The sequence below is a fragment of the Centropristis striata genome, chromosome 2 (genome assembly GCF_030273125.1).
Source record: "Centropristis striata isolate RG_2023a ecotype Rhode Island chromosome 2, C.striata_1.0, whole genome shotgun sequence".
Lineage (NCBI taxonomy): Eukaryota > Metazoa > Chordata > Actinopteri > Perciformes > Serranidae > Centropristis > Centropristis striata.
In genome coordinates this window covers 34,777,012-34,793,035 of record NC_081518.1, presented here as the reverse complement: position 1 = coordinate 34,793,035, position 16,024 = coordinate 34,777,012, and the positions used below count along the sequence as shown (strand labels likewise).

Sequence of the window (16,024 nt, the reverse complement as noted above, 5' to 3'; positions counted from 1 at the left end):
TTAATGTTTAAATAACCGTGTTGCCTTTTCACGATCCACTTAACTTCTATGAACACTTGAAATTATTCTTATTATTATTAACAGTGGTGGAATGTCTTTTTAGTACAATATTAAGGTACTTTTATTTTACGTGAGTATTTCCACTACCATTCCATTTCATACTTTTTATTCCACCACATTTAGCTGACAGCTTTAGTAACTTTTCAGGTCAAGATTTAACATAAAACATGATAAGTTTAAAGTGGTTAGACTTTTTTTTTAATTGAACCCCATAACAGCATATTAAATAGTTAAAATGAGCCATATCTATCTATAAAAAATTGGATTGGGTCAATTTTGCCTTACTATTGTGTTTTCTGTGGAGTTCTGTCATTTGTGTAGTTTTGTTATTTCTTATTTACATGTTTCAATCAAATGTTTACGTTAGACCAGAGCTAAAAATGCTGCCAGTTACACTTATTGGGAAACTTTTGTAAACAGCAGTGGCGTCCCTAGGCTAAAACATTCGGGGCTAAAGCCCCAGATGTTTTTTAATTATAATTTTAATTTTTTAAGATCACATCCTCAAACTATGGTTATCTTATGTTGATGCTTCAATAAAACAGTGTTTTTGGACAGGTTTGAGTAACAATTAATTTTTATTTTTTTTAAAAAGCCACTACTTTGGCTTTAGCTGTTCAGCTGAAGTGTAACAAGATATCATGTCACAAAAAAAGATTTCCATGTTTTTCCCCCCAAAGGTGGTCAGCAATCAAAGAGGTAATGGGAATAGAAATATAATAAATAATACAATAATAATAATAATAAAAAATAAAAAAAATTATGTAAAAATGTATAATTTCGAAAACAGTGTTGCAGCTGGAACTATTAGAGGGAAGTAGCTAACGTTAGCTAGCTAGCAGCTAGTTGATATTACATGGGAAAAAAACAATCTTTTATTATTAGCATCTGTCTGAAAGTAAAAAGTTACAAACAAGAAATGAACAAAGACAGTAGGTGTAGAGTAAGAGTTAATGCAGAGACCTAATTGAACATGATGACTGAAGAAAGAAAAAGAAAAACTAGATGGACAAATGTTTGAAGTAAAACGCATGGTTCATTAAACATCTCAATATTTACTGTTGCTGACTGGTTGCTATTGGTAGGTTCAACATGATGAATGGGGCATTTTTGTGCCTAGGCTATTGAGGGAAGTTTGTGAAAATTGCTAGCCTATTTGGTATTAACTGGTAACCATGAAATGCCTTAATTCAATTCAGTCCAGAAGAGCAGGTACCTGTCGGGTATGTGGAGGATGTCTCTATGTCTAAAAAATTTCGGCACATGCATCTGCTTAACTCTTCAGGGCTGAGCCCCGGATGTGTCAAAATCCTGGAGAAGCCCCTGGTAAACAATATGAGAAAACAGAACACTTACGCATACTCTTACCTTTGATACTAAAGTACATTTTAATGCTGATACTTTTGTACTATGACTTAGTTTTTAATGCAGGACTTCTACTTTGTTTTTGGTATTAGTACTTTTACTTTAGTAAGGCATCTTAAAACCTTTTTCTACCACTAGTTTTTCACTTAATATTGCATCATGTGAGGCATTTGTTTTGTTTGTATGAAAGTCCCAAACAACAGAGCAATAATCAAATATGAGGACGTTCCGAATGGTAATTTTACATTGTTTTTAAGATGAATTTACAGAGCCTTCGCGTGTCATGGTGGATCACTGGTAGATCACATATGTTTAAAGCCATGCACAGCGGACCTGGGTTCAAATCTGACCCGAGGACACTCTGCTACATGTCTTCTCCGCTGTCTCCCCTTTTCATTCTCTCTGTTGCTATCTAATAAAGCCATACGCTTTTCTTAGGGGCATAAATAGTTGCAAACATAATGCAGTAAATGGTTGTCAGCAGAATGGAGGTAATAAGAGTAAGGTAATACATATTGTAGCCCCAAGTGATCCAACAGGTTGTACACACTAACAAGCTGAGATTAAACAAAGTTGAATAGCAAACATCCAGCACACACTCGGCTGTGTTTGTGTGTTGCAGCTCTGCTCAGGAGATACTGCTCGGGGCACTGAGGCCCTTCACCCGCTATGAGCTGGCCGTGCAGTCTAATGGAGTGGATGTGGCGGGACCCTTCAGCGGCACAGTGGAGGAGTCTACCCTGTCTGACCGTGAGTCTCTGCTGTGCTCCTATTAGTGTAGACAGTTTGTAGTCTGTTTTAGTTTTCAGAGACCCAAAAAAGTACTATGGAGGACAGGTTCTCTGTAGTATTTTTTGGCCTTTAAAACCTGCTTGGTATTGAAGTTTTGCAGGAAACACAAAAAACTTCACCAAAAGTGTAACATATGACATTTATGTATCATTTCACTCAAAAAGGATGTAACAAAGGATGGCTATTGGCATAGTAATAACACTGTGTGCAAATTATGTAATTTAAGAGAAATAAATGACTTAGGCAATTTTTTGAACATGCCTTTGTGACTTAAGCAAGATATGGTAACACTTTATTTTGAAGGTGTCTACATAAGAGTCACACAAGCCTGTCAGAAACTTGACATGACAAGTATCATAAGCATTAATGTCACTTCAAAGTGTCATTAATTTCCATGACACATCCCATGTCATGTTTATGACACACTCATGTCACTCTTATGTAGACACCTTCAAAATAAAGTGTTACTATATCTTGCTTAAGTCACAAAGGCATGTTCAAAAAATTCACTTGACATAGGCCATTATCTTAAAGGGGTAAAATCAAATGATCTGATCAACTGAGGATGTAGGCGATTTTACCATAGGTGGCCGGCGTCATGAGGAGATGATTTAGGCAAAAAAAAAAAAATAAAAATTGACAAAAAATGACTTGGTTTTTTTTTTAACAGTGTGACGATAAGTTATTTGTTATTAATGATTTTTTTTGTTGTTGTAAAAAGCAAATTTTTTTAACATTGCTATATACATTTATGAGGGGCAGTATAGGCCATAATTCATATTTTCCCTCTCACATACACAAAAAAATACCCCTCACATACACCATTTTTATCTCTCACATTCACTATTTTTTATCCCTCACATACACTATATCACTATATTTTAGCTCTGACATACATTTATTTTACATCTTCCATACACTTTTTTAGTGCTCACAAAAAAAGTGAATATGAGAGCTAAAAAAAAGTAAAACAGAGGGCCTTTGGGTGAAAGCGTCAGGCAGTCCGGTCTTGTGACGAAAAGCATCTGGAAGATAATCAAACGCTGGATAAATCAGTTTCTTGTTAAAATATTTTTTTTCTCCAACAATGGCAAGGGATATGCCGAAGAGGCAGCAAGCGGAGCTGTCACTAATGTTTGCTCAGCTTATTTCTCGGATAACTTAAAATCTAGACGTCTGATGACCAAAATCCTTTATTTGATTAAAATGTAGCGTTAAAATGATCAAGATCTTAAAAGTGTACCCTCAAAATGTGGCTTGAACTGGATAGAAGTACAGTCTGGCAGACAACCACAACACTGATGCATGTGCAAAGGAGATATAATAATAATAATAATAATAATTATAATTATAATACATTGTTAAAAGCAATCCCAAGGTGCTACAGAGTACAACAAGATTAAGATTAAGACAAAGCACAACGATACATTTAATGAAAGATATGACAGGAAATGTCTGGGATTAGTGAGCAGTCGACAAGTTGACCCAGTACAAACATTGAAGCTTTTGCAAAGCTATAACATAGGGGCCTTTACTTGGTTAGAAAATTAAAAAAAAACAAGTCACTCAAGTGTGTACTTCAAGCCTTTTTTCATTCAGCTGATATAGATGAATGACAACAATTCTTGTTCTTACAACCTTTGCAGTGCTATTGAACAAGTCACTTAGCAGCTGTGCAGCCACAGCGCGTGCTGTTAATCTGTGTATAGTGTGTAAATAGTTTCTGAAATAAGAAATGAGGGGAGTGCAAGGTTAGTGAGTGAAGGTTAAAAATAAATATTGGGTTAAATTTAAGGGCATTGGCCCTTTTAAATTAATTTAAAATGATCTCAAAATAAAGTTATAAGAGACCTGAGAATTTTACCGTCTGCTCTTTGATTTACAGTTGGTTTTGAAATATGTCACATTTTTTTCATTGTGTCTCTCATATTACTTCATGTGCCTTATAAATTATTAATGGCATCTTGTTCTTGAAGTGCACATTCATCCTTTCAGGATTTTTGTCTGATTAGCTGCACTTGAGTTTTATTTCATTACATTAACCTTGGTCTGCAGCTAACAAGGTAAAGGTGTTGCATTTTTTGCTCTGTGAGGCCTGCAGATACTGTAATATATTCATTGTGCATCCTGTGCATTCAAGTGAGTGTGTACTCGCTTGTGTGTGGATCAGTGTGAGGGCTGGCCAGTGGCCAGTGAACATGGGAATTAGTAGTTGGCATTGATGGCTGATAACTGGCTGTAATGAAATACCCAGGTGTAGTAGTAGCTCTCATGTTGGCCAGCAGCTCTGTCTGTGAGCCAAGTAAGGGTGGAGAGTGCAGAGTGGGCTGCTTTTAATGACATTATTACCACCAGTCACCCCTTCACGCTCTCCTCTGCCATGTATCATCACCTGAGCCCCAGCTTATTCCCCGTTTGCCCTGCTCGTCCCCCCTCTCTTGTACCCAGGTGGCGGGGACACAAGGACACAGATGGTTGTCACACAACATGTCAAATCCCCCACCAAGACAATATACATTACGCAGCTGTGAGGCCTCATTTCTGGGCTCTAATTACTGACCCAGTCCTCCTCTCTCCTTCAGGGCCCTCCACACCTCCTGAGGAGCTGCAGCTGAGCGCTCTGGACTCCTCCTCTGTGCTGGCGAGCTGGCGCCCTCCACTGGAGCCTAATGGCATCATCGTCAGCTACAGGATCTTGTTCAGTGGCAACCTCAGCCAGCCAGAGCACCTGTGGGAGAATCTCTCTCAGGATGGTGGGTGTTAACTGGCACCACACGGCCCTTCTTCACCGCTCTGAAAATAGTTAATCACTCAACTTTTGGCTCAGTTTAAGCACAACTTACAGTCTGATAAAACTTGTTTAATATTTAATAATATTCCATGCCTGAGTGAAAGTGATTTATGATGGGCCTTGACAATGTTTCTCTCTCTCTCTCTTTCTCAGGGAGTATTACCAGCGTGGAGGTCCAGGGTTTATCCAGTGGCACACGTTACTTTTTCAAGCTGGGAGCGTCTACTGAGGTGGGACCAGGGCCTTATTCACCCGTAAAGGATGTTCACACAGCCGTTCAGAAATATGGTACGTGTCAAACACCACATATATAAGTGACTTTAAAGGGACAGTTCACCCAAAAATCAAATATACATTCTGTCGCACCTAAAGCAAAGTGTCATATTGTCCCATTATACAGTCATGGAAAAATTATTAGACCACCCTTGTTTTCTCTCATATCTTGTTCATTTTATTGCCTGGTACAACTAAAGGTACATGTGTTTGGACAAATATAATGATAACAACAACAATAGCTCATATGAATTTAATTTAAGAGCTGATATCTAGACATTTTCCATGGTTTTCTTGATAATAATTTTGGTTATTATCTAGAAAACCATGGAAAATGGCTAGATATCAGGTCTTAAATTAAACTCTTATGAGCTATTTTTGTTGTTATCATTATATTTGTCCAACCAAATGTACCTTTAGTTGTAGCAGGCATTAAAATGAACAAGAAATTGAAAAAAACAATGGTCTCATCATTTTTTCCATGACTGTATGTTAGACTTGTCTACGGCCAACATCCAACAGCACACCAAAATAATGTACTTTTTTAAAAAGCACTCCAAGTAAGAGATGATATAAGTGTTTTTTTTATTTTAGAGAGAACTGGCCCTTCAATAATATGAAAATAAGTAATAGTTTTCAGAGTTGTGGTAGCAGTATTCATTCTTGTTGTACTGGGAGTAGTTCAGTAAAGAGTGGGTACATTTGTGAATGGACATTGACAACAGAAGGAGTGACAAAGAGAACTGTTGCAGTCTCAGTGTCAGGAACGTGTTTAATGAGAAAGGGACATCACTTCTCACTTCTCTAGGGACGGAGGAATGTCTGTAGCTGAGGGCTGAGAGGGAAATTAACTGTCAGGAGAATGAAGAGGAAGTGTGATGTCTCTCATATGTAATGTCTTTATATTCATTAAAAATAATAATTTATTAATGCTATCATTTACTGATGATTATTATTCAACCAATCTGATGTCTTATTGTTATTTTTGACTTTCAATGCATAGAAAAACAGAAGTAACATACATTATTTGTTTTTTGTTCATAGTTCCATCCTTTTGTTTGCACAAGACTATCTCATCTTTTCAAATCTTAAATTGTATAATGCCACTGACCTTATTGTGAAATGTTATCACAATTTAAAACAACATGAAATTAAACATGAAAGTATACCATTGAATATTAAACCACATGTCTGAATCATTGAGGTTTGATGCACATGCACTTGATCAAATTCCAGTCTAAGTTATTCTTAAAAACTTGTTGTTTAAATTCTATACAAAGGTTATTTTATGTGGGGCAGTTTCAACAACTTTTTACAAATGTTAAGATTTGTGACAGATTTTTTATTATTATTTTATTTTATTTTATTTAAGGTTCTTCTAATTCTAATCTAAACAGCTTTTTTAAAATAAATAAATAAATAACATCCCCACTACCCAGGATACTTCTTCCTCTTGTATTTTGGATTATATTATATGACTGACAGAACATAACCAGAGGTCTGATCAACACTGTTCAGGCTTGATTGCTTATTTTTGAAATACAAGATTTGATCAGAATATGACTAACTGCATTTAAGCAACTTGAATAACAGTTAGTAATTATAATTGTTGATATTTTTACGAACACACAGTGCAGGGCATGAGAATTTTCTGTCTGAATCTGTAAACCAAAATATTTTCAAAAACAAAGCTTTTGGACAGGGCACCTCTCTCTTAACCTTCTGGAAATGTCAAAGAAAATAATTCAAACCTGATAAATTCAGATAGAAGTATTCAGTAGTGTTTAAATTTCTCAGCAAAAAATTCAGTTGCTTCTAAGATTCAAAATATTACATCCATTTTTGCTTCCATAAGCAGACATGGTGCATTTACACACACAGACACACTTTCACACCCGCACACACATTCCTATTAAAGTGGGTAATTTGTCGCTGCCAGCAGAGCGAGTGTAGCTCGGCAGGACACTGTTATTTCGCCTCCCCTATTCTGTTACACTTTGAGGAGAATATTAAGTGTGGATATCAAAGGGGTGGCCTCATCAGCGACCCCCAGGGGAGATCTTTGAATTACTGCTCTCTGTGCCTTGCAGAATTGCTATGAAAAGCACTTTCTTTACTCTTATGTCACTTTGTGTTTAAGCATACAATCTAATTATACACTTTTAATTTCTATCAGTCAGCATTTTAGCTTTACTTGTAAGTATTAAATGTGCCTTTTGCCTTTAAACAGAGAGAGTCATAAATAGGGTTGCAAAATTATGGGAATTTTCCAAAATTGAAGGTTGGCCCTTATAACAGGAAACTTAAATATAGTTGGGGAAATATATTTTAGCATAATCATGACAAAAACAACCAGACTTAATGCAAGTACACTTGAATATCTCTGCTATTCCTCAATCACATGTACACAGCACACTGCTTACTGCAGGGCTGCTGAGGCCACGCCCCCTACATGCACTGTGCATTCCTCCATCACATGGATTTACATGTTCAATGGGATAATGGAGCTTTATGGATGGAGAGGGGCTCTCTTTTCGTGTGTTTTTTCAAAGGGGACTTTTGGGGAATTTTTGGAGGGGGGTTATTTTACTTAATTTTTGGGGTCAGGGATGAGTAATATTTAACTCAACAGTCATGTTTTTGATGTTCCATGAAAGAAATGATTGTTCAATAAAATAATTAAAACTTCATAAAGTTCTACTTAAAAATAAATCTGTTGAAATGTCATGTTTTCATTGTATTATTTTGCATGGATGTCTGCTTATGACAAAACAAAATGTTTATATTAATATAAATACAGAACAATTTATTATCAAACATGAGACTCATTGTTCTGACAAACAATAGTAAGATGGACGTAGTTGTTCATTTTATCCACACATGTAGTACTTTCTTTTTCCTTTCCAGCTATTTAATACATAACGGGTAGGAACTGATTGTCAAAAGGATCATATATCTGGAATATATTAGCATTAAACTTTCCTGATGCAATAAGCAGTAAGAATGCATTTTGTTATACCCCAATCCTTATTAAGAGGAGTAACAGGTTTATTTTGTTCACTTAAGTCGTAATAGTGTTGCCAGTATGCAGTGTGAATGGGAGTGAGGTGGCTAGTGGGTGGGTGAGAGCTCCCGCCATCTGTTTCCTCTCCTCTCAGTGTCCAGACTGCCAAAGATAACCAGAATAAATGAATATCAATGAGGTCTGCTGTCTCTAGTTGAATGTTGCCTCATATGTCTTCACTACTATAACTTTGTCTTGCATAAAGGAATCAATAAGCAGTCTCTTTATATCAGGCCATTGAGTTTTACTGGCAACAGATCACATATGAAACCAATATGACATATATCTTTCTGGGAGTGGCAGCATTTCAGCCAGCTCTGATTGTGTTTTGCCCTGAGTGTTGTTTACATTAATTTTTTTCTCCTATTCCATGTTGTGTGATATTTAAACAGAGCTGGACATCCATGCAGTGACAGGCATCATAGTCGGTGTGTGTCTGGGACTGATATGCATCCTCCTCTGCATGTGTTTCAGCTTTCGTAATGGAAAATCCAGGTATACTAACTCTACAGTGTCAGTACCTGTGCACATTTTACTTATTTCACCTACTTTGAACTGGATTTTTTTATGTAAGAAAACAGTTGTTCAGGCAGTTCACTCCTCCATATTGTGTGCAACTCCTATACTATCCCTCTTATCTCTGCTCCAAATAGGGAGGTGTCTGGGGGCCTGGACTCCACAGCTGTGACCCCTCAGTACAGACGAGGAGGTTGCCCCGTTCCCTCTAATGTGCCAGAGTGCAGCGATAGCCATGAGCTGGAGACACTGATGCCCCCAGGCAGCCAAGAGTCTGGTCAGCCGCTAGAAGAGGCCCCAGAGGAGCAGAGCCTGATGGCAAGTGCTAATCCAGGGGAAGGGGAGGATGCCCCTGCACCTGAACCCAAGGTCAAAACCTGAAGGGGGGGTAGCTCTTCTCCAGATGACGCCTTGGATAGTCTGTTGTTTTTTTTCACGTGTTGATAGAGGGATAATAGTTGTAATTTTGGTGCATCCACTGTCTTGCAGGCTGCTTGGAATGGCTCTGTAAGTCATCACTGGGCCAACAGAATCACTAGATACAGAGACACCATAACAGAAGACTCTCCATCACTCATTAATGGAGCTCCCAACATGCTTATTACTGATAACGGCACGGTAAATGAACTAACTAAATTTAACGATTCATCTGTTTTAGCTAAACACCTGTCTTTGACAAGCAACTTTAGCTGTTGCATCACTGGGTCAAATGGCATTTTTACTTGACTGTGTGCTAAACCACGCCCCCCTAGTTACTGTTGCTAAGCCTGTCAAGCTGTCTGTTCTTGCATGGCACATATGCAGTTTTACAGTAGTGTTCAAAATAATAGCAGTCCAATGTGACTAACCACATTAATCCAGGTTTTTAGTTTATTTGTTATTGCTACATGGCAAACAAGGTACCAGTAGGTGCAGTAGATTCTCAGAAAACCAACAAGACCCAGCATTCGTGATATGCACGCTCTTAAGGCTGTGCAATTAGACAATTAGTTGAAAGGGGTGTGTTAAAAAAATAGCAGTGTGGCATTGAATCAGTGAGGTCATCAATTTTGTGAAAAAACAGGTGTGAATAAGGTGGCCTCTATTTAAGGATGAAGCCAGCACTTGTTGAACATGCATTTCTCTTTGAAAGCCTGAGGAAAATGGGTCGTTCAAGACATTGTTCAGAAGAACAGCGTACTTTGATTAAAAAGTTGATTGGAGAGGGGAAAACTTATAAAGAGGTGCAAACAATTATAGGCTGTTCAGCTAAAATGATCTCCAATGCTTTAAAATGGAGAGCAAAACCAGAGACACGTGGCAGAAAATGGAAGACAACCATCAAAATGGATGGAAGAATAAGCAGAATGGCAAAGGATCAGCCAATGATCAGCTCCAGGATGATCAAAGACAGTCTGGAGTTACCTGTAAGTGCTGTGACAGTTAGAAGACGTCTGTGTGAAGCTAATCTATTTACAAGAATCCCCCGCAAAGTCCCTCTGTTAAAAAAAAGGCATGTGCAGAAGAGGTTACAATTTGCCAAAGAACACATCAACTGGCCTAAAGAGAAATGGAGGAACATTTTGTGGGCTGATGAGAGTAAAATTGTTCTTTTTGGGTCCAAGGGCCGCAGACAGTTTGTGAGACGAGCCCCAAACTCTGAATTCAAGCCACAGTACACAGTGAAGACAGTGAAGCATGGTGGTGAAGCATCATGATATGGGCATGTTTCTCCTACTATGGTGTTGGGCCTATTTATCACATACCAGGGATCATGGATCAGTTTACATATGTCAAAATACTTGAAGAGGTCATGTTGCCTTATGCTGAAGTGGACATGCCCTTGAACAAGACAATGACCCCAAACACACTAGTAAACAAGCAAAATCTTGGTTCCCAACCAACAACATTGATGTTATGGAGTGGCCAGCCCAATCCCCGGACCTTAATCCAATTGAGAACTTGTGGTGTGACATCAAAAATGCTGTTTCTGAAGCAAAACCAAGAAATGTAAATGATTTGTGGAATGTTGTTAGAGAGTGTTGGAGTGGAATAACAGCTGAAAGGTGCCACAAGTTGGTTGACTCCATGCCACACAGATGTGAAGCAGTTATAAAAAACTGTGGTCATACAACTTAATATTAGTTTAGTGATTCACAGGATTGCTAAATCCTAGAAACCAAAAAGTTTGTACAAAATAGTTTTGAGTTTGTAAAGTCAACAGCAGGCACTGCTATATTTTTGAACACCCCCCTTTCAACTAATTGCCCAATTGCACAGCCTTAAGAGCATGCATATCACAAATGTTGGGTCTTGTTGGTTTTCTGAGAATCTACTGCACCTACTGGTACCTTGTTTGCCATGTAGCAATAAAAAATATACTAAAAACCTGGATTAGTCTGGTTAGTCACATTGGACTGCTATTATTTTGAACACTACTGTAAATTAGGGGCATTGAGGAAGATTTGTCACTGCAAATTTAGTCATTCTTCTCTAGCAGCAACATGAGCAAAATCTGGTTAACCTGCCATCCCCTAGTAGGAGAGATAGTGCAGGGCAGGGGGTGGTTTAGCTGAATGTGTAAGTGTAGTCTGCCTGACTTACTGATACTTTATATAAAGTTATTTTTTTTAGAATCTATGGCCCATACCGCTGTTTATGAGTGAAACCATGCCGCTGTCCATGGTGCTGAAGTAGCAAGCCGATTAGTAAACTTTCTCTCTGAGTCTCGCTCTTTATAAGTTTAATCTTGGATCTATATTAGTTTCTAAATCTTATAGATGAATCAACAAACTGCCACATATATATGCATACATATATGATATTGTGCTGTAGATAGAGGCTAAAGTGGTAATGTGATAATTGTTAATTATGTGCTCTTTGACCCCAGCAGTAACACTTATAACAGACACGCTAACAGTTGAAGCTTAGAGATAGTGCAGATAACAACACTGTTGGATTTCTTAGACTTTTGCTCTTTGTTTTTGAAAGGGGAGCAAGCAGCCACTCAACTTCAACATGTGGAAAAAAGAAATCCAAATCTTGACAGGCCAGCTACAGTTACTCAGCTTTGATTGGCCCTTTGCTGTTTTGGGGGAGAGGTTTAGCAAATACACCGTTGCTCATAAAGCTCATAAAGAACCTCTTTCCATAAAATGATTGTGACAATGTGATTTATACGGAGCCCCTAAAGGGACATACTTTCTCGTGAGCACGAGATACTTTCTCGTGAGCACGAGACAGTACTTTACTTGTCAGATAAAGTGTATAACTTCTAAAAACTTTTTAAATCAATCTCAAACATATCACAATGAAAATGAAACCACAACATACAGAGGATTCAGTCTGAAAACAAAATTATTTAAACTTTATGGGCAACCGTGTAGTTCATTGGCGTCATCTATTTCAAATGTTCATCATACTTTAAGGGTGTATACAAAGCAGTAGCCAATACAGCATGTTCTGTTCATGTTCATGCATTGTTTAAGTCACCTGTTTTTTACCTGATTATGTAATAGAACAACCTGAAGTAACAGTTACATTACATGTTTTGTTTCAGGACTTGGAAGATCGTCCTTGTACCTCCGTGTGCAGTTACCAGGTGGAGGCAGAAGTCATTGTTCACTCAGAGCTGTCGGACCCAGGGACGGAGAAAGAGGATGAGGGCAGTGAAAGGGAGAAGAATTCTAACACCACCAGGGGACCCTCATTATCAGAGGACAGATACTCCCCTTTGAGTCAGCCAAACTCACCAGCAGAAGGGGACACTCTTGAAAAACTATCGCTGGCCCAGAGCCCCTCGAGTCTTCCCTTGATAAAGTTGGTGGCTAATCACAACGGGGAGCTACAGTGCACGGGAGACCAGCCAAGTGCAGACTTGGAGCCACAGCAGGACATGGGGCTCACCAATGGCTTCCACTCTCCAAAGACTGTGCGCTCTGTGCTGAGGTCAGAGCATCTGGAGAACGGGGACTCCAGACACTGCCCTACAGCACCAGGGAAGGCCATCTCTGCTGGGCTGTCTCCTGCCCCCTTTGTCAGCTTGTCTCCTCTACCTCAGCAGCACACAGTTATCTGTGCCCGTAGCCCCTGCATGTAGGGCATCAACCCTGACACACACATACAGACATCAGACTGATTTTCTTTTCTTTTACGTACCCAGGAAGAATCCCTAAGGATTATTTTTATGCACCTCATTATTGGATTCCTTTAACTTCCTTGCAAAGTTTTTATAGGTACTTTGAATCCATTGTTTCATACGTATGTATATACAATATACATATATTTTTAGCGGTAGAGTACTGTATATGGGTATGCATTCACTAGCATTGCAACCATATTTCCTCTGGGTTTTTTTTCCTGTTTGTAGGAAAGAAAAAGAAAAATTTAACTTAACCAAGCAGATGGAAGTGGATTGAAGGAGGCTATTCCCACTGTGTCGCGCATGGCTTTGTTCCACTCAGGAATGAAAAAGCCTGGAATGTTCTGTGAGTGAGTGAGACAGGCTATCATCATGGATGGGAGGATCAGAAAACGCAGGCTCAATGGGTCTCCCTGGGCTTCGTGTGGATGCTATGTTACTGTGGCACTGAGGAATAAGCCTTAAAGAATGTCCGCACACTCTGAGAGTGCAGAGCACCTGTGTCTCTCTTCAGCCTCCTGCTGTCTCAGGGTCCACACACAAACACACATATGCACTCTGAAACACAAACAGAAAGCTAAAGTACAGCTAATTCTATGGTATCTCACACATAAACACACATTTAAACACATTTCCTGACTGGAGTGTGGGGGTCTCAGGTGCCTAATTATTGTAGGTGCGTTTATAACCTCTGTATATTTCTATAGATGATTCTATTCAGTACAAGTACAAATACACGTCGTCATGAAGGAAAAACATTCAAAATGTAAAAATATTTGGTACACAGGAAGTATTCTTTTCCAAAATGCCATATATCCAGGTGGTGTGATTTTGTAAAGCAGGGACACTCAGTTGAAAAGTAAAAAGTGTTTTTTCTGTATTTCAGATGGTGGAAATCTAATTTTGGAATCAAAGTATTTTACATGTTCATGTTGCTATCGGTTTAATTATGTTGGTGGGAGAACTAGATATTAAAACAACCTATCTGTAGACCACTCTTCTGATTCGCCTCCAATTAGGGATGCACCAATGTGATACTGTGCCATTAGTTGTCATTTAATCCCAGTATGATAATTTTCTTATGTGAAATGCTTGTTTTTAATTGGGGCTATATGAGAACATTTCCACAATGCTACAGTACCAGATTCAACATAAGCTGAAACATTTCTACATTTATCAGGAAGGAATATTAGGAGAAAAAATAAATACGTCTGCTTCAATTTTTTTTTACAATGAACCCAAACCATTCAACTCTCATTGTTCGATCAGATTGCTTTTCATAATTCAAAGCTGAGTCAGTGAAAAAGTGAAAAGTGAGTCAGTGCTGGTTTGGGCAGTGTAAATGGGGAACTGGTGCATCTCTGCCCCGTATCAACAACACTACCTCGTTTCTTTTCAGGACCGTTTCCAATGTGGTTTTATTAGTTTTATGTAACTAGGCACCTTTTTAAGATATTTTTCTTAACTTGTCTGATTTTACAGCCTTTGGTATTTGCAGAAATAATCGTCCGACACTGACTGTACATTCTTGTGTTATGTCAAAGGAATTTATGTGGCTTTAGTGCATTGCAGCTTCCTCTCAGATTTCTCAAAGATTGTGTCACTCAGTATAATGTTACTGTAAAAGCCGTCTGGAAAACATGAACACCCAGTGTCTTCAATACAAAGCACCTGAAATTCACGTTGTTTTCAATTCACAATTCAAGTCCAGACACTTGACGTTCCAGTCAAATTAGCACCAACTGTGGGCAAGGAAACTACTAGCTGCTAAAGATTAACACTTGTGCCTCTTGCAGGCAATCAACTTTAGTGCTACATTCTTTTTTTTTTATTCAGGGTCCATTTGAATGTTTTCGAGTAGTATGTTTTATGGAACACACACATACACATCTCTCTTTTTTTAAATAATGTAGGATGTAAAACATAAAACCAAAAAGTACTGCCTCTCAAAAAAACTGTGAAATAATAATACTGTAAACACCTGCATTTAAAAAAGCAGTTCCATTGCAAACACTTGCTAATGTAGAGTAAACCCCAACTGTGACACATGAATTTGCATCGGTGACCAATAGCAGGCCGTCTAGACAGCTGACCTCTGAGGGGATGGAGAGCTGGAGGGAGGTAGCATTGCTTATCAGCTTTTTTACACTTTAATTAAACTGCTCTGTCGTAGTACAAACTGTTCCACAAAAGAGCAATGGTTAGCAGACAGGACATAGATAGGAGTCGATATTACAAATACGTTATTGAAATAAACTGTGCAAATTTTGTTAACAGCTAACCAAAGCTGGCAAGTTAAAGCTGTTTCACACTGCAGTATGGCAACTGCCCTGAGAACTGCCTTTTTCCAAGCGTTCCGCCAAAAAGCAACGCTATTTCGAAAAGCAGCAGGGTGCCACCAGGCGGTTGCCACCCTAAGTTCAGCATGTTAAACTCAAAATCTGTGCATGTTCACATGAGCAGCAGCCGCTTTAAATCCTACCAGTGTGATAGCAGCTTCCTCTATGCTGCTTGCTCTCACTGAAATGACTGGAAGCAGCACGTTACAGCATGGTGGTGTGAAAATTTGTTTGATCAGAGAGCTTTTAATTTTCAAGAACTTTTTATTGGTCATAATGGTGTGCAATTGTGAACAAAATGGTAAACGAAACAGAAAAGTCGAGAAAAAATAACATTTCTCACAGATGGAATGAATGCCATTTACTGACATCACTTATTGCCTTCAGGTGTCAGAAGTGTTAAAATTCAAGCAACTTTAACTTCCATTGCCCATAGGAGGTGATAATTGACTTGTTTTTACTTATGAGAAAAAGTGAGTTAGTTACAAACTGGTTTCCACTCGGTGCTTCACATGTAAAAGATACTAAAACTAAACTTAAACTCATTTCACTTTTGGTGGAAAGAAAGGACGAGGGTTACTCTGTATGGGTGTGATAAAAACTGTAGATTAAATTATGTCCTATACCTGTGTGATTCTGAGATAATTAGTCATTCATAATAATATCCACTTCAAAGACTGACAAAATCAATAAGAGCATAGAGT

At 38.4% G+C, this 16,024-nt stretch overlaps 1 protein-coding gene across 3 annotated transcripts in view; it reads left to right on the top strand.

Annotated features, from left to right (window-relative positions):
• The window catches only part of igdcc4 (immunoglobulin superfamily, DCC subclass, member 4), a 62,361-nt gene extending 49,163 nt beyond the window's left edge, over nt 1-13,198 (top strand). Inside the window, exons 14-20 of one of the 3 annotated variants that reach the window (XM_059349769.1) lie at nt 2,048-2,175; nt 4,800-4,970; nt 5,162-5,296; nt 8,738-8,840; nt 8,999-9,179; nt 9,351-9,479; nt 12,400-13,198. In XM_059349769.1, coding sequence (XP_059205752.1) covers nt 2,048-2,175; nt 4,800-4,970; nt 5,162-5,296; nt 8,738-8,840; nt 8,999-9,179; nt 9,351-9,479; nt 12,400-12,939 — 1,387 coding nt within the window. In that variant the 3' untranslated portion in view covers nt 12,940-13,198. Of the gene's footprint in view, nt 1-2,047; nt 2,176-4,799; nt 4,971-5,161; nt 5,297-8,737; nt 8,841-8,998; nt 9,231-9,350; nt 9,480-12,399 lie in introns of all 3 variants that reach the window. The other 2 variants (XM_059349760.1, XM_059349776.1) reach the window with 2 other exon arrangements.
• Nucleotides 13,199-16,024: the final 2,826 nt, after the last annotated feature.